The sequence below is a fragment of the Nilaparvata lugens genome, chromosome 2 (assembly GCF_014356525.2).
Source record: "Nilaparvata lugens isolate BPH chromosome 2, ASM1435652v1, whole genome shotgun sequence".
Taxonomy (NCBI): domain Eukaryota; kingdom Metazoa; phylum Arthropoda; class Insecta; order Hemiptera; family Delphacidae; genus Nilaparvata; species Nilaparvata lugens.
In genome coordinates, this window is record NC_052505.1 from 61,891,479 (window position 1) to 61,919,102 (window position 27,624).

General features: G+C 34.3%; 1 protein-coding gene across 4 annotated transcripts; it reads left to right on the forward strand.

The window, feature by feature from the left end:
* On the forward strand, positions 1–27,014 carry LOC111062840. Of its 4 annotated transcripts, XR_005570605.1 has the most exons (4): positions 1–165; positions 9,174–9,296; positions 20,235–26,668; positions 26,713–27,014. XR_005570605.1 is itself a non-coding variant. In XM_039422358.1 (3 exons), the coding sequence occupies exon 3, from the start codon at positions 22,782–22,784 to the stop codon at positions 24,624–24,626; it is 1,845 nt and encodes a 614-aa protein (XP_039278292.1). In that variant the 5' UTR covers positions 1–165; positions 9,174–9,296; positions 20,235–22,781; the 3' UTR covers positions 24,627–27,014. The 4 variants fall into 4 exon arrangements, 3 of the variants coding, with proteins under 3 accessions (XP_039278292.1, XP_039278294.1, XP_039278293.1); XM_039422358.1 differs by having other exon boundaries at positions 20,235–27,014; XM_039422359.1 differs by having other exon boundaries at positions 34–152; positions 20,235–27,014.
* The last annotated feature ends 610 nt before the right edge of the window (positions 27,015–27,624 follow it).

Here is a 27,624-nt window from a genome sequence, read left to right on the forward strand (position 1 = left end):
ACAGCGAGCCTCGCGTCGTTATATAGCGTTAGCGTAATAACCTCAAATATTTCAAACGTTGAGGAAACTTCATTAAATAAAACATTTATTAGTTTCTTTACATTATTTTCATTGCATAAATATTTACAACTATATATTGTGAAAGGATAAAAGTAAGTTAAGAAGGTAAGTTTCATAAAATTCTCATTTCCTTTCAATATCAATGTAAGTTATAATTGTATAGAAATAATAAAGTTGAACTTTTTTGTAATTCAGACTCAACAGACTATTATAGAAAGTGAAATTCTTTGTCTTTTCCTTGTGATATTGAAAAACATCTTTTCATAGTCGGTGAGCAACTTTTTATATCTGTTATTGAATATTCCATACATCTCAATTTCAATCATTTCTTGCTACCTTCAGTAGGTACTGAAATAGTCATAAATCTTATGCAGGGTTTGGTTAAAATTAACTCTTATGAAATTAAAAATTAAAATGTATGGAGTATGCAAAGTTTTTTTATTTTCACAAAAATCTCGACACATTTTGAGTTGGCTATCAAGTGACTTAACATTTTTTCTTCAGAATTTATCATTCTATATATACCGGTAGCCCAATTATTGTTTAAAATACCTATCATTCACCATGTAATAATTACATACATTAATTATTAATAGCATTTTTTGTACATTTTTTGCAATTAATATTTCAAAAACTATTGAAGTTACGAACTTGAAACTGGTTTCATTGGTTTCCTAGTCAAATTTTACTTAAGATTGCATCATTTTGAAACCTGTTTTAGATATAAAAATAGAAAAAAATTCAACTTGCCGCCATGTTTGTTCAGCTAATCCTTTGAAATCGACAACAATGTGATACATGGTTAAACTCATCTACTCATCTTCACCTCCTTTTTCGCTCCATGAAGGTCTCAATGCTGAATTCCGCGGTCCATATACTAAAGTGCAGCCTCGAAACTTAATAATTCATGCAATATTAAATCCTATGATTTCTTGAAGTAATTAATTTTCTCTGTTATAATGTTATGATTTAGAAAATTGAAGTTTGAATCATTGCAATAATCTGATACATCCATCTTTACCATACACAGCACCGTGACCGTATTTGCATGAGCATCTAATCACTCCATTGCAACATTGCAAGTAACGTTCTTTGTGATGACAGATACAAATCACTGATTTGACATTTTGAATATCAACATATTGCCATTTCAAATAAAATCCTTTTATTTCTTTTCTACCTTATACAAATTCTCATTGAATAATATCAACAAATAGCTATTTAAAAGCAGAAGCATAACCTCCTAACCCTTTCTTTTACCTTGTAAAAATTCACATTCACTCTACAATATTTCACAAGATTTGAATCTTGCTGCATTGATACTCTGTATGTTATGTAGTGTCTATCTATGTGATTTGACATAAATTTCAATTAAAATAAGATTTACTGTGATGTGATTGATATAGCAAACAACTATTTTTAATATTGAATTGTACCAAAATAGCGCGCTATATTTTCCTCCTCTTTCTTTAAAAATAATTGAGTCAATATCTTCAATAATAACTGAAATAACAGCAGTTGCTCACCTTACTTACTTACTTGATACTTTTTGTCGTTGTCGGAAACTGGGGATTCCAGATAGACAGTGTCATGAACAAAGTTGGTTGGTTGCCATTTTGGCTAGTCGTTGGAGTAGAACTGATTCAAAAAAGGGGCACATCCTCAAGCTCAGCAAATGAGTAGCGTGGCCTGTCGTTCAGCTTCTGCTTCACTGTGCTTAGCAATTTATCTCGTGGTAAATTTCTCACTTCACTGGGTAGCCTGTTGAACATCCAAATGGCTGCCGCTGCTAGCTGTTGTAAGTGCTGCTCAATCTTGTGTGGGATATGCTTCATGGTCAGCAGCTCGGTGCGTATTGTGGCTGTGGATTTCACCTCTTCTCGTTTAGGCTTCCTGGTTGTCCATCAGGTGTGATAGTGAGCAGAACACGTACTGATGAGGATCCCCATACCCTTCAAGAGAGGTTTACAGTGGTCCCTACTCGCAGAGAATTTGATTATTCGGATTGCTCTTTTTTGGAGGAGCAGCACATCCTTTGCTGCTGGTACATGTCCCCACAGGATCAGTCCATATATGATGTGGCTGTGAAAGAGTGAGTGGTATGCCATCACCAAACTCTCCCTGTCTACCACATGTCTGAGCTTTCTTAGCAGGTATATTACCCTGGATAGCTTTTGGCACACTTCCGACACATGGTGATTCCTTCTCAGCCTGCCATCCAGCCGGAAGCCAAGCAACTTGACTGGTTCTGCCTCCTGTCGTCGCAGTGAGCAAATGCTACACACTGCTTCATCGTTTTCCGTGAAATCATTCATGAGGAGAATAAACAACAACAAGGGTCCCAACACTGAACCCTGTGAAATATCTTGCATTCTATTTTGCAAGTAGTTTTCAATTGTTTCCAGCACGGTCCCTTTCATGCCATACATTTCAAGTTTTTTGATGAGTAAGTCGTGTGGCACACAATCAAAAGCCTTACTCAGGTCGCACATTGTGAGGGCCAGAGCTTCACCACCCTCAAAGGCACTTTGTATCTTGCTGGTCAGGGTGAGCAATGCACTTGTAGTTGAGCGCCCATTTCTGAAGTCATGTTGGGTTTTTGCCAGGATTTCGTTCCCCTCCAGAAATTCTGTGAGTTGCACCTTCATTTCTGTCTCAATGACCTTGGACAAAATTGTGACTATTGATATTGATCAAAAATTAGATGGGATGCTGGTGTCACCTTTCTAGTGAATTAGTATTGTTCTTGAAATCTTCAGTAGATGGTAACCTACCCACAATGCCTCAATCCACTGCTTCAAATAATAAAATAAATGAAATAGATTCTCCATTATTTGACTATTCTCTGCAACAGGGAAGTGATAGACTTGGAGAGAACGTAAACAACCGTATTTTTTCTTCAATTGAATGTAAAGAAAATGACGAATCCGAGTGGAAGATAACATCAAACAGATAATTTAAAACCAAAAAGACTATCCCACTAGATTATCAAGTGGCTGTATTATCTAAAGATGATGACTCATTAAAAAATATGACTTGAGGCAAAAATGAACTATGCCAGAGCAACAAGGGCCAACAAGAAAACTGTGAATGTGGCAAAATACAATAATAGGGTCAAACACAACCCAAGAAGATGTAGAATTACTGTCTACTTTCGTTGGAGAAAAGAGAGCATCGTTCCACCAATGAGGATGTTGAAACATTTTTGACCAGGACATTTCCAAATTGTAATTTTACAGTTGAAAAACTTGTGATTAAAAGCGAGTCATACTGCAGCTTTTAACTGGGTGTTGAATATGACATGAAATATTCAATAATGACCAGTACCAAATCGCCAAAATATGTCACCCTGAGACGTTTTTTATTCAGAAAGACACAGGGGGGGGGACACTGAGGTAGGCTCACCTACACCTTGGATGGAACAGAGACACTATGATATCCTCAAGATCATACTTTTAAATGTATAGTGTCTCAGAACGAAAAATGATGTCCTTGAAATTTTCGTGGACAAATTGGACCCCAGTATATTATGTGTAACTGAACATTGGCTGAGGGAGGAGGAGATTCAAATCACTGAAGCTGGGAAGTATATTCTTAAGAAATTCACATAGGAATGGAGGAGCAGCTGTTTATCTGCCAAGAAACATGAAGTGTATTAAGATAAGTGTTGAACAGTTCTGTGCTGAATTCACTTTGGAGATTGCTGCAATTCAGTTAATGGATTATTATATAATTGCAATCACAGTATATCGATCTCCAGATTGGGACTCAATTCCTGACATTGTTTGATGAGTTCCTATCGTTTTTGATAAAAACCCACAAAAGAAGAGTGATGATAGGAGATGACTCCAACATACATCTCGAGGCACCATCCAGGATGAGAGACAATTTCACAAATCTTTTGCGTCATCATGGATGATTGTTTGTAGCCAGTCACCTTCCAACAAGAGAAACTGCATGCCTGGACACATTTCTAACAAATATGGATTCCTGGAAGTATACAGTTGAAGTAGTTGACCCCATGATTTCAGACCACTGCCCGGTCGTTTCCCCAGATCCATAAGGAAGCTGGAAAAGGGAAAATTGCATCAGAGGCTGCATGGAAATAAAATTACAGCTCCTACACCAGAGTAGTGAGAGAAGAGCAAATTCCAGAGCTCTGTCAGAAATTGAGCAGCATAAACTGGAATCAAATATTAAGCACCACACATTCAGAACTGACATTTGACATATTGATTACTGGGTACATAAGCGCTTTCAACTCTGTGTACCCTAAAGTGATGAGGAAATCCACAAGACTCAATATAGGTTCATTGTCCTTCACTTCAAATGAGAGAACATGGTTCTCAGGGGATCTTTGTAGGCAGAAGAGCCTAGTGATGCTTCTAAACCATCAATACAAGACAGCGGAAACACAAGAAACGAGACAAAGCAGCTACAGAATAGTAGACTTGAGATGTGCGTGAACACTAGCGTCAGGTGATCAATTTTCATAACGGCAAGGAAAGTTGTGTGAGTGTGTCACACCAAATTTTTTGTATAGTAGCGCTCATCGAATTTCCATCTAGCTGTTCACCCTGTTGTCAATATTTGCAGTAGCATAAGTCTTCGGGGTGATTTACAACATTTAATTGAGATTTTCGTTTAATAATAATTATTTTCAATTAAATGTTCAGCGAATGCCGATTTTTGAGTAGTATTAGTAAATCTAAAAATACTCATGTTAACGAATGTTAAACCAGCTATGCAAGGAGTTTATCAGTGAGTCTTGCAATGTGCTGGAAGAGGAGATAAGAAGTGGGAGTGGACTTTAAAAAGGGATAGTCACGGTGCATCATCTCTATTGATAAGGGAACTGTGGATGGAAGATCCAATGGAATATAAAGCATGTTTAAGGATGAACCCAGAAAGTTCTGATGAGCTTCTACTGATAGTTGAAAGTAAAATATTGAAAGACTCAAGAAATCTAATATTCATATCGTCCCCCCATTTAGGTGCCATTTTCGTTGGAACTTTAGAAGACGTCAAACCTAACCTAGAAAACGTCTCACACAATGAATTGTTTTGACTGAACTGGCCAAAAACAAGACAGCGCACTGGCCTACACCGTTCATACGGCGCCAAATGGCGCGACAATTGAGATTCCGAGTGTTGGGGGGGGCCTCGCTGGTCCCAGCCTATTGTCATCAGTCTACTTCCGAAGACCGTTGAATTTCGGGCAAATTGTCGGTACAGTTGGCAAGACAATTGGCCTGAAGTGTTTACACAAAGACAATAATTTCATGCTAGTCAGTTGCCTTATGACAATTGTCTCGCCAATCGGCATCGTATAAACTAAGATTAATAGAATCAACAGTTGCCTCTCTCATTAAGTTTGCATTTGAATAAAATTCAAATTATTTATTAAAAAAAACAAAACAAGTATTACAATCACTTCAATAATCGCCCATATGGACCTCTAGGGTCTGTATTTGGGTCGATGTTACAGTAGGTAGCCAATCATAAAGTAATACAATAATATAAACGTTACTATAGCAAAAATAAAAAATAAGAGAATACATCGAATCTTACCTAATAAAAAACAGCTTGTTATTTTAATGATAATAATAACTCAGTACCAATGATTATAAGAACCATCCACATATTATATAATTTTATCTTTAAACAAAATTAGTAAATTAAAATTCAATAACTCACACACACACACACACCACACACACACACCACACACACACACACACACACCACACACACACACACACACCACACACACACACACCACACACACACACACACACACACACACACACACACACACCACACACACACACACGTAAACACACGCGCGCGCGCGCGCGAGTATGAGGATAACAGAAGAGAAGGAGAACTACAGGAGTCACTACGATAGCTGCTAAAGGAGTCACTAAGGTTTAAGAATTTTTTTTTAAGGAAACTATAATTATAATCTATGTACAGGTCCAACTGGACAGCCTCATGAATAACGGAACCCAGCGACAGATGATGCAACTGAGAAAGTTTATGATTATGAACTAAGCCTTGATAGAATGTGCGGGTTTTTTTATTAAATTTTTTTTTTTTTAATATTTTTTCTTGTTTTGTTTTATTAGGCTATTATTTTTATTTATTAATTTTTTTATTTTAATTAAAATGCTCCCCCATGCATAAAGCCATCCAATTTTCACACAAGGATACGTCAAACATAAACAGATCGAAGCAGACGCCCGCAATCCCCCTGGCTTAGACCAGATAGCCAATCAGCCAGGGTTTTTTTATATTGTGATACAGAATAACCTAAAGGGTTATTTATTTCTGTAGGTTAATTTCCTCAGAATGATATGTATTAGGTAGGAGACGTTCCTGTCACATACTGAGCGAAGGTTCCTGGGCAGTCCTGACTGTAGCCGTAGGGCACTTCTTGTAGCATATTCATGATTTATGATGTTGGTAGTTTTTGGTGTTGGTAACTTTTCAACATGGTCTGTTGTCTCGTCGTCTGTAGTGTGATAATATCGACTATCGATAGGAAGGCAGCCTCTTCATAGGTCGATATTGTTGGTATCGTATTGTTCTATATAATGCCTGGGTTGTAGGAACGCTGCAACCATGCAATCCTCAAAACGCTTTCCTGCCATAGCAACCAACTGGTTTGCCAGCACTTCATAGCTTCCAATGTTATTCTCCCATATAAGTGTTGCGTCATAGGAGGTTGCAAATGCAATGCAATGCTATGTTCTGGCTTTCTGCTGTATGAATTTTGTTGGAATTGAGAAAATAATTCCTAATTATATAACCAACAAATCGAGGTGTTATTAAGAAGTTTTAAAAGTATCATTCTATTGCCTGATTTGTTGGGTGTTGTGCAACCTAAAGAAGAGCCGCCACTGTTATCCACTAAACTTATACTGTACTGTACATACTGTACTTCATTCTATTTTTGCCTATTCACCTACATTATCAAGTCAAACCTTTCTGGATAAAAATAATTTGAAGTGGCCTTATCTGATAGTCAGATCAATGAATTCGGAATTCTAAAAACTATATGATGTTTGAAAATATTTCTTGATACCGGTATTTGAAAGTATATTTGAATTCAAAGATATATCAATACTAAGTTATTCATCAATAATATAATAAAGGAAAGAAGGACATAAGGAGATCGCATTTGATATTTGATATTTTTTAAAGCTTCCCATGACCTCCTTTTAAAGGGGTATTAAGGATTTGTCAATTTGAATTCTAATGTCAATTTGAATTCTAATGTCAATATAGTTTGTAAAAGAGTTACTCAATTGCAGGAGAAATGCTCATTAAACTCGTTTACGGAATAAAAACAAAATTTAAGTAGCTCTTTCTTCAACTCATATCTAAATTTTCCAAATTCCAGATTTTTAAGATGGTCAGGCAATGCATTAAAAAGGTTGATACCTAAACTCTTAGCACCTCTAGCAAAAAGGGTTGTTCGATGATGTTCATCTCTAAGATGATGACGTCTCCTTGTTTCATAGAAATGAACCATAGATCCTCTATTCAAATCGTTCTCATTTTTCTTTATCAAGCAAATACATTCAAGAATGAAAAGGCTGGGGAGAGGAAGGATTTCAAGCTCTTTGAAGTAAGATCGGCAGCTTGTTCTCACTGTCTCACCTACCATAACTCTAATGGCCCATTTTTGGACTCGGAATATTTGAATTGATTCTGTTGAGTTTCCCCAAAACGCGACTCCGTATGACAGAAGGGAATGAAACAGTGCATAGTAGACGCTTTTCAAATTCTTAATATTTAACAAAGGTTTTACGCTCCGAATCACAAAAACAGCAGAGTTTAGTTTCTTTCGCAGATGGTCTATGTGAGGCCTCCAGGACAGTCCGTCATCGATAACTACACCCAACACCTTGATATTTTCAACACATTCAATTTCTTGGTTTTTTATTCTTAAAGGTGCTCTCTCGGCTGCCCTGAAGCTAATTTCTTTTGTTTTTCTATAGTTTAAAGATAACATGTTTGCTCTAAGCCAAGTGTCTAGTTTTTCAAGAGCGAGCTCACAATCGGTCTTCATGTTCTGTTGGTGTTTGCTTTTCACCATGACACTTATATCATCGGCGTACATTATACATTCGAAAGGAGCGAGATGAGCGGGCAAGTCATTGATGTAGAGGATAAACAGGACCGGGCCCAACACAGACCCTTGAGGAACGCCGGATCCTGTTTTTAGCCATTGAGAATAATAAACTTGATGGAGACCCTCCAGCTCGACTCTCTGAAATCTATCTTGGAAATAAGAATGAAACCAGCTCAGCACGGACCCACTTAATCTATAATATTGCAACTTATTCAACAATATCTCTATGTTAACTAGGTCGAACGCCTTTGATAAATCGGCGATAAGACCGCATGCTTCATAACCCTCGTCTACAGCCGAAAGCACCCCATCTATGTAGTGGAAAAGTGCGTCGGATGTTGAGAGTCCTGGCCTAAAACCGAACTGTTGTTGTGTTAAAAAAACCTGTTTCTTGTAAGTGGGTACTCAGTCTGTCTAAAACGGCATATTCTAAAAGTTTTGAAAATACGGGTGGATTACTAATAGGTCTGAAATTTGCGGGATCTTTTCGGTCACCCTTTTTGTATAGAGGAATCACCTTACCTAATTTAAGTTTTGACGGTATAATTCCTCTGATCAGAGATTCATTGAAAATATAAGTTAAAGGATTGAGAATTGTTAAGGCTGTTTGTTTCACCAAACTGTTAGAGATTCCAAATGTGTCGCATGATTTTTTGTCATCATTATTTTACACCACATTTTATCCAGTACAAAGCATGGGTTTCCTGCCAGTATTCAATAAAATAATGTACTCGATAAAATACTTGACAGAACTGAATTGACTTATTCTATTTTTTATATATCAGAAGAAAAGTACCTATATGATAGTCGATTTGAACCTGCTTAACTAAGATTGACTCATCTACTCTGAAAATCAGAACATTTCTCACTACTTCTCCTTATCCTCCTCCTACTTCTCTTTTCTTTACTCATAATCTGATGTATGCGTTACTTATTATTTCATTCATCACTTACATTGTTATCCTTTTTTCAGTCTCCATACTAGTAGTAGGCCTACATGCCTAGGACAGAGTGAAGGATGTTTACAAATTCAAGAAACTTTGTCTCTGCTCAGGATGGTCCTCTTTCCTTGAATTATATCCGCAACTTGAACATAGTAAGTATAATTATTTTGATTGTAAAAATGTCTTACAACATTATTTTCATTCAGAAACTTTTTTATTAAAGCCCCCATATTCGATTAAACTCGGTGTTTTCGCTTATTGTTTTATCATTGATGGGTCTGTTCGATGTTTGTGCAGAAGAATGCGCATGCACATGTTTGGGAAGTAAGCCAATATATTTAGCTCTTTGTTCAATTTAAAATCCAATGTTACATGAGTTTTAATTGTGATAATACGAACCATAGTGCCGGTTGTACAAAAGCCAGTTAAATTTCAATCATGATTAATTGCACAAGTACCAATCAGAGAAGCCATCTTATCAAAAAGGCCTTCTCTGATTGGTTTACAAAATATTATCCTATTATATTAAGCGAGCGATTTCTGTATATCTGTTTATATTTTAAAATCTGGTTATCTGGTTAGTTTTATATCTGGTTATTTATGTTCAACGGATCTCGAAAACAGCTCTAACGATTTTCACGAAATTTGAACATAGTAGGTTTATGATATAAAAATTCGATTGCACTGGGTCTCATCCTTGGGAAAACTCGCTGAACGACATTAAAAGGATAATTTATCCTTGGCTGAAACAGCTGAGACTTTCGTCGTCTGTGGATAGTAAAAAGTGACCGAGTGATTCTGTGGAAAATCAAAATATCCCCGAAATTCATAAGCTGACACGTATAGCCAGCTGTAAAATATAAACACGATCATTTTAGAGAATTTTGTGTTCTGTTTATCAATAAATAAAAATAACGAGCGAAGCTCGGTGTCTCGATATTAATGATAAAGTGAAAAAAAAATTCATTAGAGATAACAATTTAAAAACAATTTATTCAAATTGAAAGATTTAACATTTGAAAATTTAACAGAAGATCCAACTCTTGAATGTAATAAAAATATTAATAATAACATATCGAAATGTAAATTTAATTTCCAAAGCAGAACAATGCAAAATGAAAATGATGAATCCTTTATCTCCAATGTTTAAAGACCAACCAAAAATACATAAGGTTGGAATACCAATAAGGCCAGTAGTAAATTATTGTAATGCTCCTGCATATAAAGCTTGCAAATATTTGAATAAAATACTTCCTCAAAAGATAATAACGGAAGAAAACCAGAGCATAAAAATACATATAATTTGGTTCAAAAAATTAAAAGTAAAACAATTGCAACTAATGCTATTTTCCTATCATTTGATGTAACCAGTATTGCCACAAGTAAAACAATTAGAATTCTGAAACAAAATTTCATAGATAATAACATGAATAATTATGAAATAGAAGATCTAATAGCATTGACAAAAGTATGTGTAGATCAAAATTATTTCAAATTCAATGACAAAAGTTACAAACAAAAAGAAGGATTGGCAATGGGCTCTCCTTTATCAGGATATCTTGCCAACATATACATGAACAATTTGGAAAAATCTAAAATAATGAATAATAATAAAGATAGACAAGGATAGCAATACAATTATTGCTAATCAAACACTCCCATTACAATGTGGACCTCACTATAGCCAATCAGAAGCAACACGTCACAAGCTTTGAACACACTGTCTTGATACAGTAGTCTCTATACACCACCATCCCGGCACTGAAAAATAAACATTTTAAATTCCTTTCTTTGCCATAATTTTAAAATATGCAATTTTAAAATAATTATTGTTATTATTTCTTGAAGTTGTTAATAAGCCTTCAACATTTGCATTGATGTACAGAGCTAGTTAAAATGATTTATCAAGTACACTTCTCGTTTAATTTGATTTACTGATGTAGTTTTAACAAAAATTATTTAAAACACAAAATTGTAATTTATAATTAATATAACTAATAATTTGTTATAATTAATATAACAAAAATTATTTAAAACACAAAATTGTAATTTATAATTAATATAACTAAACTACGTTGAATCTCTGGAAAATTAAATTTTAAAACACTCATTCTTCTTAAATCTATTTTCCCTGTAATATTTTCACTCTCTGGAAAAACCCCCATATTTTCCTCCCGATCGTCTAAAGTCTTTTGACAGCTCTTGCACTTTAGCATGCAGTTTCGCTGTTATAAGTTTGTTAATCAAAAACACCCGAGGGATATAGCATGCAGTATCACATTTCAACCACATTCTATGGCTTTCAAAATTGCCTGTATTCATTTTTCCGCAACTTTTTTTCTGAGCCCGACAATGTGAATGCTATTTTGTAGCAGTTGGTTCATTATTTTCAAAGTTGTGTCTGCTGCATGGACTGTAGTGTCTGTTGGCACAATGAGCGCCTGGTAGGACTTTCCGCAAGCGTTCCGATATTGCAGATTTTGATCAGAGCTTCGTGATCAGAGGTTGTTGTCGTCTTCAGAAGCTCATTGGAGCACAATTCACATTTGAGTTTCTTCAGACAGGCTTGGACAGCATAACCCGCAAAATAGCTGGAACAATAATAATAATAATTAACAATGTATTTCCAGTGAAATTAACTTAAAAGAACACATTTCAGAAAAAAGTATCTGCTAATTGGTGGTTGTAAAATAAATACTCTTCCCTAAAATAACCCCTTACTAAGCATTCAAATAGGAACAAGGAAGTGTTAATAAAATTATTCATCATTTGTAATGTGTAAGTTACATTTATACGGGTATGTTCAACGAGATGTACAGAGCTCTCGACTCGTTTCAAAAATGTGATGCCTCGCTGGAAGATATTTGAGACAATCTATCAAAAAGATTCCAAATGGAAAAGATCCAGCATGAAAATATCTAAAATATAATGTCCAGTAACACTTGCACCTAAAATTGAAAATAAGCTGGATATTCGAGAAAATGTCATTCTTAGATTGCGAAGGTTGGATTTTCCCTATCTCTTCTAGAGTATATCCTCATGTCCATAGTCAGTGATAGCTACCGGTATTATTTTTATTTATTCGGATTTTCATATAACAAATAAGATCTAATAGAAATCTAGGTATATAGGGTGTTTACGAACTCTCTACCAATACTGTAGGGCATTGTTCCTGGGTAACACATATCTAAGTATCATATTTAAATTGTCCGGAAGTCTTCAGTCTCTCACACAGAGGCCATTTTGCTTTTATCACTTATATATTTTTTTCTGAATAATGGTTATATATACGAAATTGAAACTGCAAAATCATCTATAACAACTAGACAAAGGTACAAAAATTATGATAATTTTTCAAATTCGTAAAACAAAATGGTGGCCATTTAAAATTTTGATTCTTAATTATCTCAGAAACCGTTGGTTTTACAAAACATTTACAGGAATAACTTTTTTTAGTAAATTTAATTACCTATAGATTGGTACCCAATTTTATTAATATTGGACCAATATTAACTGAGATATGGTAGCCTTAGTGATAGGTGTCCACTGAGAGTTAGTTGCAGTGACATGCAGTTACCAAGACATGCTGATAGAGTTGCCTCAATGATGCAACAATCTCTATTTGCGTTGCATGTTGATAGTAATCAATTTTAGGTAATTTCAAACAATAAAGTAACGTTACATAACCCTCTAAGAATTGTTGAGACTGGAGTTATACCACCACTTATGAAGGTAACGCATCTTAGACCAATCTTCAAAAAAGGTTCAAAAAAAGATATGGGATGTTACAGGCCAGTGGGTTCGGTTTCAGTTTTCATGAAGATTCTTGAGCATTTCATAGGTGCACAATTGCAACAACATCTAAACATACATAGAATAATAAATGAGAGTCAATTTGGTTCTATCCCCGGAAAATCGACAATCGATTTATTAGAGAATATGACAGGTGACATCAATAGATCTTTAAATGAAAATAAATTTGTTATAACTGTAACAACCGACCTGAAAAGAGCTTTCGACATTGTAAATTATGAAAGCATGATTCAGAAATTAATAAGAATAGGTGTTGGAGGCAAACTACTAAGGTTATTCAGTAATTATTTCGTGGATAGAACTCTGCAAATTGGAATAGGTACCTACATTAGTAGCAGTTATGAACAATCATGCGGATTGATTCAGGGTAGCATACTATCACCGATTTTATTCAATATTTATGTAAATGATTTCGCAAGCCTGAAATTTAAAAGTAAAGTTATGCAATATGCTGATAATATTTTATATATAATACATAAAGATTTAGGAGCAGGGTTAGGTTTAATGCAGAAAGATCTGGATTTGGCAATTAAATATTTCTTTAATAATAGTTTTAAAATAAATTCACAAAAGACTAAAGTAATAGTATTCAGAAATCAGAGACCTAATGTCAATGAGAATGAATTTGTTAAGTTAATTGGTCATAAAGCAGAATGTCTAGATAATCCATACATGAACGGATGTGATTGTCAAAAACTTGATTTTTGTGACAGCTTAAAACATTTAGGAGTAATGTTTGATGATGATATGAGATTCAGATCCCATAATAAATCACTTTTGAAAATAATGAGAGCTGCTCTTTATGAATGTTCAAGAATTAGCTATCACTTTCTCATTACTAGGTACTAAAAAAATGATCTACTACTTAATGGTGCAGAGCACTCTCTTCTACGGAATCACTATCCATTATTTAGCACCCAAATATATAAAACAGCCACTGCATAGGGCCGTAGAAAGATTAATAAAAACACTTTTTAATGGTGTTGAACGTCACTTGTTCGGAATTATGTCGGTGGAAGCTTTAGCAAGGTTTACAGATTTGTCACGAAACTACTATAAGAACGAATATAGAGAAATGAACGAAATAGAATATACATTGAGACATACGAATTATAGAACCCAGAGATATAATAATGCCTATGGTAAAAGAGCTCCAGAATTCAGAATACCATTTCTGTTAAATTCATTGCCATTAGAGTTGACAATGTTACAGAGTAAAAATGAAATTCAAACAAAACTCAAAGTGCACTTCATAAGGATAAATCATTTTGATTAGTTTCAGGAAATGAGTTGTGTTTTGTTTATTCGAGTTTATGAATTGTTTATTGATTATCTATTATATTTTTTGAGTTTAAAATAATTTTAGTTTTTCAATGAAGATATATTATTATGATTTAATAAATATTTGTGTTCAGAGTGAGTAACATTAGGTGATATCCCAGAGTGATTATCTTGTTAATTGTCGCTTACCAAGTAAAGTCTTTTTCTATAAGTCTTATTTCGTTTGGTTAAGTCAGTTTAAGTTAAGTTAATTTATGGTGCAATGGACAAAAGAGAACAATCAGTTACAAAAATGAAGAAATATAATCAGGTTAATTAAGAAATATAATTATTGTTATTGATTGTTTTTTATTGTATGTAAAGGATTATTTTTATATATCCCTCAAATAGCTTACAGCTAGAGGGATATTATCGCACTATTGTAATACTCAAATAAATAAATAAGATTGGTCACCAACCACTAAAGGTGCCATATCTCAGTCAATATTGGTCCAATCTTGAAAAATCAGGTATCAATCGGTAGATAATTAAATTTACTGGAAAATGTTATTCTTTTTTAATTTTTGTAGAACCAACGGTTTGTAAGTTATTATTAATGAACAACATTTTAAATTGCTGCTATTTTGTTTTATGAATTTAAAAAAATATCATATTTTTTGTAGCTTTGTCTAACTGTTATGAATGATTGTGCAAAGTTTCAATTTTGTATGTTCAACCATTATTTCGAGAAAAAATAAGTGGAATAGGCAAAATGGCCTCTGTGTGAGTGACTGAAGATTTCCGGACAATTTGAATATGATGTTTAGATATTTTTCTTACCCAGGAACAATGCCTTGGTAGGGAGTTTGTAAACACCCTGTATAGCTCTGCAATTGGTTATCTTATAATTATTTAATTGTATTTTGTAATTATCAAATACCTGACAACAGAATTTCAAGGTCATGGCTTCTGTCTCAACATTGCTAACATCTACGTCATCAACATCACCATCAATCTTCCTATTTTCTTCGAGGTCGAGTTCACTGTCATCAGCTGTGATTGAGGTTGAGGGTCGTTGAACCTCACTCGTGGAGGGATGACAGGTCCCTGGCGCAACGGAAAAAAGTGCATCATCATCTGGTTCACAGTTGGTTCCTGAAGGTGGAATCAAGAGAGCCGATTGCACACAGTGCCTAAGGTTCAGACGAAACATTCGGACTGACGGGTTTCTGTCATACCCGCACTTTTGTCGAGCTATTGAGAATTCGTTTTCCAGAGGATCTTGATTCAATCTGCTAGTCAATAAATATGAAACCCCATTATCCTTTTTAACTGCATCCCAAATTTAGGAGTGAAACCCAAGGTGTGTACCAAGCCATCAAATGAAGGTGGTCGCTTTGACGTTTTAACCATCTTCCAAGTTCTTACCCATTCGATTCCATCATTTATAATTTTAATAGGTTCATTTAGGTGGGGATCTTCTGAATCATTTACATCACATTCATGGGATTTTCTACTGAACCTCGATGTGCTGTTCATGGAATCGATCAGATTGTTCATTTTTTCCAGGAAGAGAGCAGTATCTTTAGCTTCTGGAGGCAGTTAATTTGTCTCCACCGCAGTCTACATTGCGGTACCTACCTTGTGGCTAAATATCTGTGTAGCCAGCTTCACGCTCATTTTTTGAAACGAATTTGGATGTATGTGATTCTCCGTCAGCTTTGTGGCACGAGCTGTTGAGGAACTTCTATCCAGATCATAAAGAGAAACAACATGCTGCTGATCTGCGGTACCATTGCAGGTCATTATTTGACCTATAACGTTGCCTTGTTTGTCCCATTTCATCATGTTGTTGCGAATACACTTAATTATGTGGGGCAAGTCGTAAACAAGGTAACGACTTGTTACATGAATACACACTTCATTGCTAATGAAGCTGAGGTTTGCCTGGGATACTCCTAACAGCTTAACAGCTTTTCTGTTGGTGGATCCTTGGTCACAAGTTAGAGACTTGATGTCTAGCCCAATGTTTTTCAGCTCGGAAACACAAATACTGATTAACTTCTGAAGTGTAGAAGCTGTTAATGAACTGTCCGTGATGTAGTATGCCACAGGCATTTTCCACCTAAGTACTAGGCCTCGTACCATAAAGAACAGGATATGATCTCCGGGCACTGGAGATCTTCCTAACTCTCCCAGGTCTCGCAAACCTGAAACTTATACATTAGATTATCTACTACACACCTACATACTCCCATTGTATGAACAAGCATTTATTTAACTTTTGCTAACAGCCAGATTAACAACCCCCCCCCCCCCGGCCATCTGATTCATAGTACCATTGACTATAAACATGACTCATGATGGTACCAACCACCAATCACCAACCACCCATATGCTGCTGCTGCTGTTAATGTTAGACATTTAACACTTAGGACAAATTCTAAACTCCCTTGAAAATTTATAATAATTATTAGTTTAATAGTATACTACGTCATAGAAAGTTGAATGCAGAATTATAAGAGTATGGTAAACACCATACCAGATGTGTTATGTTTGCTATTTCTAGTCAATCAAGTCTAAAATAGCAGATAATTTGAAATAAGGAACTATAAACCATTGTTATGTTTGTACAACCTCTTGAATACCAACCTTGTAGAAAAATCATGTCCAAAAGCCAGCTGATCAGCTTTTGGTCAAATGGTTTTGAGTGAAAAAGTAGTCAGGAACCACCCATAACAGTGTGGCAATAATCATCTGATGACCTTTACAAGTTTACTTAACTCATAATGATCATTTTGTCATGATAATGACACTAGCTGGTTTTGGATTCTGTTATCAGCTGTTTAACAAATGCTTTCCTTGCTTGATAAGCTAGGACATAACCTACAAGTATAATGAAAGATAATTAAAAACCATCATCAAGCTATAGGGGAATTGGAAAAAATCTATTTATTGTGGTACTGTATTAGGTCCTGGACCAACCTTACCTGCAATTAAAAATATTAACAATGCCGGACAGTCGGTAGAACGCCGCAGGGTGTCAATCCAATTCCTAAGCAATCCACAAAAAAATAAATCTGACAACTTTCATCTGAATAGGTCACAAACGAATATTACAAATAATTAAATTTATAATTTTCTAGGATACTATCTCAACGAAAGCCACCAGATTTTACTGTGAATTACCACAGGAATTCAGCAATTCGCTGAGACAGATGATCTTGAAGTTTGTTCTTAATTCTATCATAAGAAAAATCCAATAATAATTCAAATAATCCACTACCTGAACCATTGAATTTTCCTGACTGAATAATTCGTAATAGAAATTTGTAATTTGTCAAGTTACTATTTCCAATGATATCATTCAGTTGGGATTCAAGTGAAAAATTTGATAAAATTACCACACTGAAACTGGTATTCAGTAACCACCAATAAATCAACACAGTCATGAAATACTTCAATCTCGAATGATAACTTAGTTATATCACAGGGTTGACTTACTGTGAATTCAAACAGTATCATTCTGATTGAATTAATACCAGATCAATATCATTGAGATATTCAAATAATTAATATAATCAAATACTCTGTCGTAGAATAGATAGAATGAGATCATCACCCAATCAGCGCGGCTGTGGTTCGGATATAAAACTTCACAATCCTTTATTAAGGACACAATGCAATTTATTAAACTGCAATCTGCAATCATTAAACTTTAATTCTTATCGATGATAAAAATAATTTTCGACTTACTGATCAAATTGAGCAAAGGGAAAATAATTAAATTCAGGTTGTAACAAACAGGTACATTTATTACATGAAAACAAAATAAATGATACCTCACACGAGAATAAATCGAAATTATTAAGATAATAAATATTTCAAGAGACCGTTGTTGGTTCTGTAATAATTTAAAGTTCATAGAATTTGAAATGTTAATAATTATTTTGCTGCACTAGGCTTAGCAAGGGCGTACGCAGTATAATGAAGGAATGTCTTTGTAATCCTTTTACAAATTTAGATATGATTTACATGTCGGCAAGATCAATTTTTAAAAAGTGAAATATAATATTCTCATCAAATTTTCGACGTTCTGAGCTCAGATCACTAACACACTTTCACTTGGTAGGCTGGTTGAATTTATCGCCGCTGAAGTAGAATGGAGTCGTCTGATACAGGCGTCGCGATTGATTATGACTTCAAATACTTTGATACTTGCTGCATATTATTTCAAATAAAGATTACAAAGAGGGAGCTACATAAAAACAAGCACTAGTTCGATTAATGAATAAGTTACATTTAAAAATTACATTTAAAAATTACATTTAAAATTAGAACCTTTCAGAACGGGTGTCCTGGTGAAAATCCACAAAGCAAGTGTGTCCTTCTCGGCTAACGTTACTAATGAAAGGCCGCCCCAGGATGAAAGGTCTCCGGAGCAAAAGGAAGAGAAGAAGGGATTTGGGAAGAAGGGCTCCGGAGTGGGTGTCTGCAGTTGCATGAAGCAACTGGGAAATGGGATCCCCAACCCCGACGCCGTAAATTTTCATCTGGCATAATAAAAACACAATTTTCATTCTATCAAATCACATCTACAATACCAGACATCAAAATAACATTGGTATTGTGCAGCCACGCCAGCTTAATAATTGTACCAGGACTATCTAATAATTGTACTAATTGTAAAACCCCGACGCCGTAAATTTTCATCTGGCATAATAAAAACACAATTTTCATCCTATCAAATCACATCTACAATACCAGACATCAAAATAACATTGGTATTGTGCAGCCACGCCAGCTTAATAATTGTAACAGCCACTATCTATGTCACATTCTGTACAGGAATATCCCAAACCATCTGAAACAAATGGTAAATGTTGTCAACATTATCACCTTTAAATGCTGCCTTAAGAGGTGGCTGTTTGAAATTGGTAGGGACACCGCATCGCGGCTCATCCAATCCGCCTATATCCATTGTACATTATTAATTTATATATATATATATATATATATATATATATATATATATATTATATATATATATATATATATATATATATATATATATTATATATATATATATATAATTTTTTTTAATACAGAAATTTAGGTTTTAGGTTGAAACATCAGCATAAGTGCTCTCAACATCCTTTAAAGAAGCTTTTTTATTTTATTTACTCTACAGTACATTATACTTTTTCTTTTGTTTTATTGTTTCATTGTAAATCTTCAACTGTTATTGTTAATATAATGCAGTTCACAAAACTCATTCCCCACACCCAGACTTGTTGTCTTTGTGGGGAATATTCATTATGCATATATTGTCTCTGCTGCTGTATTTTTCTTCTTGTGTGAATAAAAATTATTTGAATTTGAATTTTGAATTTATAAAATTCTTCTTTATTAAATAGAAATCAACACCCTAGATTTAAATTATAATAGATTGAGGGATATTAATGTATGTTCGAGAATATTTGCATGCTTGAATGAGACCAAGATAGACTCTCTTAATGTGTTGTCAAATCTAATAGATTACGAGTATTTAACAAACATTTTGAAGGGTAGTAAAGTTACTTCAATTGATCTTGGTTACCCCCCACATGATCAAGACTTTGAAATGTTTTTATCATGTTTAGACAATTCAATAATCACTCGCCTGAATTTAAGTAACAATTATCATGGGCTTGCTTTCAAAAAACTAGTTTCTGTTCTCAAATACACTTTAATCACCTCACTGAACCTTGGAAAATGTTATTTATCATGCAATGACTTGACAGATCTATTTTTGTGCCTACCTGATTCATTATGCATATATATTATTGTCTCTGCTGCTGTATTTTTCTTCTTGTGTGAATAAAGATTATTTGCATTTGAATTTTGAATTTATAAAATTCTTCTTTATTAAATTTTCTCAATTTTGTTCAGTACATACCTGATTTTTGTATTCAATAAATTTCAATACTTCTCTTTCAATAAGTAGTCTCAATAATACTTCAATGACATGTTTGCAGGTGCTTGTGGGAATTATACTTCTGATACAGCCTTCCTGAAGATATTGGGTAACAGTGACTTCATGTAAATATTAGTTTCATAGTAGGTAACAAAATTGATTGACTGAAGTGTTAAGCTTTCATTACTGTAAATTGGATGAATCGGATTTTCAAGTATGGATACATTGACAAGCCCAGACGAGTGGTCTATTTGGAAAATGATTGACTTGAGTCACGAGGAGATCATGGAGACTCTAGCTCAGCCTGTTCAACAACCTGAAGTGGACCACATCTATCATCTGACTTGTCTGAACATCGTTGAACCTTTTCCACATGTTCAATCCTGTTTTAGCACACATGAGCTTGGCATAATAGCAGACTACTTGCACACCACGTATGGCCTGCTTCATAATGACAAATCGACTCAATTATCTCCACCTAACCAATTGAATCCCATCTCTTTGACAGCATTAACTGAAGAATCAGAAATATTGCACGAGGAATTTTATTTGAATCCCAGTGAAAATTCAAGCAGTATGGAAATTGATGAATCTAAAATGATGTTGTTGGATAGTGCCAATGAATACATATTAGATACTACTCGATCCACATGTTGGCCTATTATGGACTCCAGTTTTATTTATTTCGGTCAAGCTCTCAGGGACTCAAAGTTAACCCATCTTTCTCTCAGTAATACTAAAGTTACAAGCAATTTACTTATCGAATTCCTCAAATACTTGCCAGAATCTCAAATTGTTTCTCTTGATTTACCAGAAATAGTTGGAAGAATACCTGTTCACTTTGATGGTGTTGATTATGATGATGATGATGATGTAAATGATGATGATGTAATGATGATGATGATGATGATCATCATCATCATCATCATCATGATCTTGATGATTATCAAGATAATGATGATCTTGATGATCATGATCATAATGACAAAGGATGCCTTGATAAACTGTATAATTTATGCTGCTGCTTTAACCGGAATACAAGTCATACATCATCAGAAATTGGTCGTAATAATAATAATAGACAAAATGATGAAAAAGTTGAAATAAATTGGTCACAGCATCTTGCCACAATACTTAAAGACACTGAAATCAATTCTCTTAATTTTAATGGCAATGCCATCAATTTGGAAATGCTCACTTGTTCACTGGTCGGTACAAAACTATCCTCTCTTAGTTTTAGAGGGTGTAAGGTAGAAGATAATGGTTTAAACCGATTGGCAAGTATTTTGAAAGATACACTACTCACGTCCATAGATCTTAGCAATAATTCATTGGACTGTGTGAGATTAAAGATGATTGTAAACGGTTTGGAGGGGACAAGTATTGCAACTCTGAACCTAAGCTCAAATAGAATAGGTGTTGATGGACTGAATTGCTTGGGTGGTGTATTGAAAAGCACTGCAATCACAAAAATTGATCTCAGTAGAAATAGGTTGAATTGTGAATGCTTGAAAGTATTTGCACCTTATCTTGTGGGTACAAATATTACCTCCCTCAATTTGGCGGCCAACCAGATAGGCATTGATGGTCTGAAATGCCTAGCACATGTTCTGAAGGACACAAAAATAGAATCAATTGATTTGGGATCAAATAGTCTGAGCTCTGAAAGTTTTAAAATATTATCAAACTGTTTGTTGGATACTAGAATCACATCACTTTGTTTAAGAGGGAATGTTCTTGACACTGACAGTCTGAATTGTATGACACATTCTTTGAAAGAATCAAAAATCTCTTCAATTGACTTGAGTGAAAGTAACTTACAATGCGATAGTTTGAAGTTGTTGTCCTCGGCGTTGGTGAGTTCAAAAATTGATTCACTCAATTTGAGCCATAATAGAATAGGTGTTGATGGTATTAATTCTCTGGTTGAAATATTGAAGGACACTGAAATCACCACCCTAGATTTAAGTTATAATAGATTGAGGGATATTAATGTATGTTCGAGAATATTTGCATGCTTGAATGAGACTAAGATAGACTCTCTTAATGTGTTGTCAAATCTAATAGATTACGGCTTTTTAACAAATATTTTGAAGGGTAGTAAAGTTACTTCAATTGATCTTGGTTACCCCCCACATGATCAAGACTTTGAAATGTTTTTATCATGTTTAGACAATTCAATAATCACTCGCATGAATTTAAGTAACAATTATCTTGGGCTTGCTTTCAAAAAACTAGTTTCTGTTCTCAAATACACTTTAATCACCTCACTGAACCTTGGAAAATGTTATTTATCATGCAATGACTTGACAGATCTGTTTTTGTGCCTACCTGATACGAAAATCACATCGCTCAATCTCAATGGAAACAGGTTTTGTGGTAATATAATTTATTTGGCATCGGTTTTGAAATGTGCTAAAATCACTTCTCTCGACTTGAGCAATTGTCGAATTTTAGAAAATAATCATATTAGTTTGGTTGATGAGAGATCGACTCCGGTGACACATCACTTGATCTGAGTGATTGCTGTTGCTTCTTCAGTTTATGCTACTTGTCACGCCAGCTATGCCAAACAAAAACCACACACCTTATACTATCTGGCAATGATATGGTTTACAATTCTATGAAATATCTTTCTAAGGGACTTTTGAGCTCACATATTGTTGCTCTTGATCTGAGTAGAGCCAGAGTGGATTGTTGTGGTGTTCGCGACTTAGCTAAAGTGCTTAGATACACTCGGATCTCATCGTTAAACCTATCTTCCAATAAAATCGCCTGCAAGGGTATCGGCTATTTGACAGATGGTCTTGTGGGGTGTCGAATTTCATCATTGAATCTATCTAAGAATAGAATCGCTTGTCAAGGTTTCAAGTATTTGATAAAGGGCTGTCGAATTGAATCGCTCAATTTGCGTGAAAATCTTATTAAAGATGAGGGTGCCCAACATTTCGCTGAAAATCTTGCAAATACTGACATTTCTGAAATTGATTTGTGTGGAAATATGATTGGAAGCGAAGCAGCATATCAGTTGTTCAACAGTGCAAAGCAAAAAAGCATGAATCACATTAAAAAGGATGTGACTAAAGTTCACCTTGATGTTAAGAGCAATGATCTAATTAGTCATATGAGTTCGTATAAATATCCAGATTGCCTTGTTCAAATCAGTGAGCCATGCTGCAGAGAAGATGTCAATTTTCTAATTAACAATACCTATAAAAATCTGGGTATAACCAAATTGGTCTTAGAGGGCAAACATTTCTCACATATGTTGGGAGCATTTGACAACATCAGTATCACAGAATATGATCATTCCTTCCGTGAACCTATTCCAAGGAATTACTCCAAGGATCATAACATATCTCAAATACTTCTAAATAGCAATATTGCAGTACTGAATGTGAATGCTAGTGATTGTAGAAAACTGTTGAATGAAGGAAATCTCATTTTAAAGTTGAAAGTTATTGCTATAAAAATGAAAATTGTAGTTTTCGAGCAACTAGTTGGCTACTGTGCACGCGGTGTCAAATCAACACTGATCAACAGCAATGTGGTTTACTTGGATTTGAGTAATAACAAGTTAATAGGTGATGATTTTGGGCTATTGGTTGAAGTTTTGAAGGGTTCCAAAATAATCTCTCTAAACCTGAGCAATAATCTTTTGAATGAAAGAAGTGCTGAACTTTTAGCTGAGGTCCTTCCTCTAACCAAAATCATCTACATAGATTTGTATGGGAATAGAATCGGATATTTAGGTTATATATACCTTGTAAAAGCTGCTCCCAAGTCGAGAGTTTGTTGGCTTTCACTGGGCAACAATAATATTGAAGAGCGTTTGCGAGAAAACATAGATTTATCACCTTACATTGTGCCACGAGACGATACACCAATCGAATTTCAAATACGCTATTTGTTTAGAGAGTTAGTCTCACTTGACTCAACTAGTGAACAATTCGAATTCGTTGTTCCCCGGGATGACTCTGTCATGAGCATCAATGACTATCCACTTTTATTAAAGTATCTCCCAAACTACAAAATCCACATTTATGATTATTTCTACATGAAGAGCATGAGGAGACATGACATTCACATGCTAAATAAAGTTAACGCTTTTGTCAAAGATATGAAACACAAATTTAATTCGTTTATTGAAAGCGAGATGGTGAAACTGGGAGAGAAATTTGGCTACGATAGCTTTGTGATTCTTGTAAAATTATGTGATTGTTTGGATTTGTCTGATTTTGTTGAATTGCTTCTGCTGCATAGAGTATTGTATTATGTAGATGATGAACTGAATTTCCTGCATCCATTTATCTATAAAATGTTGCATAAACATCAGTTACCACTGTATGCCAGCTTTGAACCAAATAAGAAGCAGCAGATAATATCTTACTTTGAGAAGCACTCAGATATTGATTGTGCCCGTGAGATTATTAATTTACTTGATAGGTTATGAATTTCTTTCTATTTTTATTGTATCGCTCAATTGATGAATTACATTACATTTTAATTATCAACTTTTTTAAAAATTTCAGAAGTAATGGGCCACATTATTGAGTATGACTATTACCATACTTCAGCTTCAAATAAGTTGAAAGTGATCGTAACCTATAAGCAAAAACCACATTACATTGTAAATCACTCTGAGAATTCTCTTTTATAACATTCAAAATGAAGTTTAGTATTTTAGTTTTGAGGCCTGTTTCATGAAGTTTCACATACAAGGCGTTTAAATTCTTACGAATCTGACAATTTTCTATCGAATGACAATAATAATGAGATGAGGTCTTCAAACCTAGTTATTTCAACTGGTCACTGCTTGAACGGTTTTAAGTTATTCCAATAGATGTCAATTGACATTTTGTTGAAAAGACAAATTCTCGTTGAGATTGCACATTCCGAAATAATATAATCTGCATAATATTTTTATAACAGACTATTATTGATATTATCATATTTTTAATACAATATTATATTATAGAAGTGATTTATTTTCAGTGCTACTTAATATTTTTATATCCAATTATTTTATTATACAGAGTGTTCACAAATGAATATCACAGTTTCAGAATTGAATTGAACTTGAAGTTTAAAATCATGAGTCAAGTGAAAAGGCGAGAAATCTAGCAGTTTTATCGAGCCTAGTCCGTATGAATACCAGTAGCCACAACCCACATCAAGTTTACAGTCGAGGTTTTTCCAAACATTGATAAGTGTGTCTTCAGTAATATTCGATCCAGCTTGAGTAATTCAGCATGGTCAGTTGGTAGTGGAGACATGTATACCTACACACTATCCTTGATGAAGCCACACAGGTATAAATAGTATGACGTTAGGTCAGGAGAACATGGAGGCCAACATAGTAAGCCCTTTAGTCCATTTAAGGTGGGGATAAAGCCGCCGCGGTGTTGCTGCATTGACACCGTCAACCACGAGTAATGTAATAAGTGCTCCATACAAGCCCACGTAAAACGGCTTCTTGACTGGGAAATTGAAGGCGGTCAGTAGGCCTACTTCCCATTACCTTACATCACTTGAAATATTATCAAATTTCTTCCAGTTATTTTAGTCAGTATTCTAAAAAGTAGGCTATATAGAGAGTTTCTCAAAGTAAAAGCTCATAAAATGTAACATAGTATTTACAGAAACACTGAAGTTAACAATATGAAACTATATAATCGTCACTCATTTTGACCTAAATGTCTATTCATAGCTGAAAAATACGTCTATGAGACGTAGGTCTGATGTAAGTATTTCCCTTCAATCACTGAGTAATAAACAACGAGAAGTCTAATTAAGTAGGAGCTTACACTGTTTTCAGAAATGTTGTGGAACTTCTCCCTGATGAGGTGAAAAAGTATAATTATTAATTTTTCACCTCATTAAGTAGGAGCTACTGAAGTAGTAGTAATTAAGTGATAGGCTACTGTGCCTGTGAGAGTTATCAGCCAGTACCATGTGGCTACTGTGCGTGTTGCCATGACTACCGCGAGTTTTTATTTTTGTTCCAATTGGCAGAGCTAGATTTCTATCTCCCTCCAACGTTAGTTTACCCCTCCTGTCAAAATCGGAAGTTATTTTGTCCAGACTATAACAGTGGCTTATAGACGGAGACGGCGGCCAGTGACCTCCATTACGTCACTTTACATCAATTTGAATTTGCAAAACATCAGTCGTATGAATAAAAATTTACACAAAGAAAAGTTTCAGTCACCAGTAACTTAAGAGTTGCTTTTCTACTTGAAATTTTTTAAAACTTCAGTTTAATGTAAAAAACTTTATAATTAGTTAAACTGTGATATTCATTTTTTATACACCCTAAACTCAGTTTAACTTGACTTAACTGTTATACCTTGATATTTTTCTTCAAATTGTTCTCTATACTATGTCTATTATTATTTTAATCTTATTCCACTTACTCATTATTTTTTTTCTATACTGAGCGCATATATACTTATATTTTTTTGTGAATTGCATGTTAGCCTACTGTATTGCTGGGTTGTAAATTAGTTGTTAAATTAGATTGATACTTGCTAAATTAGATTGTAAATAGAAGTAAAGACTTGAAATTAAAAAATAAACCTTAATGCTACCAATTCATGTACAAAATATGTAAGTGGTTTACTATAACATTGTGAAATATGAAATGATGAAATTATAATAAATTTAGCTGTTATTAGGTTAAAATTTAGCATAGGCATTCAATGAGCTGGAAATCAATCAATTTTTACAAGCGCCAAACCGGTTGACCAGAAAATGAAATGAAAGCTTTTAACCAAAGCGTCTCTTGAGGCCAATGCTCAAGCCACTTCTATATCTTATAATAAAGTTAACTTCAAGCTGTTAAAAGGATTCCGTATGAATAACACCATTGTTTCCCATTCAGTCAATCCTGAGAGTTACAACTGATTCTCTGTAGAATTAGTAGGCCTATAATTTTATTTTTTTTATTTCACAATTTATTTCCAGAAAGTACATTTTACAATATATTCCCTGAAAATTACTCCCTCTAATATGGAACAAGTCCGTGTTTAGAGGAGGAGTCATTACAACAATAGACACAATACAAGAAAGAAAAATTTGACTTTCTACTGCTGTAGTTTACAAGCATAAGCTATTCAAAAATATTTACATATAACAATACTAACACATAAAACAATAATTGAAAGAAATATAATCTCAAATTCTTAGCCAATAAGTAATAATAGAAATAGATTCAATAAACAAAAACTACAATTGGCCTACAATATTTCATTGATCAATAAGTTTCATCTATTTTATTTGTAATTATCTTCTGAGATGATATTTCTTGAAACAACTGCGGTATCTGAACTGATAAATAGTTTAAGCTTCATGTAAATTACAAGTGTAATAGTAGCTTACAAATTATTTTATTATATAACCCAATACAGTATGAAACAGAAATTTTTATACCGATATCGTTACTTCTTTTA

Excerpts from the sequence above, each read along its gene's own strand:
- LOC111062840 (XM_039422358.1), top strand. The coding sequence starts at position 22,782 with ATGGTTTACAATTCTATGAAATATCTTTCTAAGGGACTTTTGAGCTCA.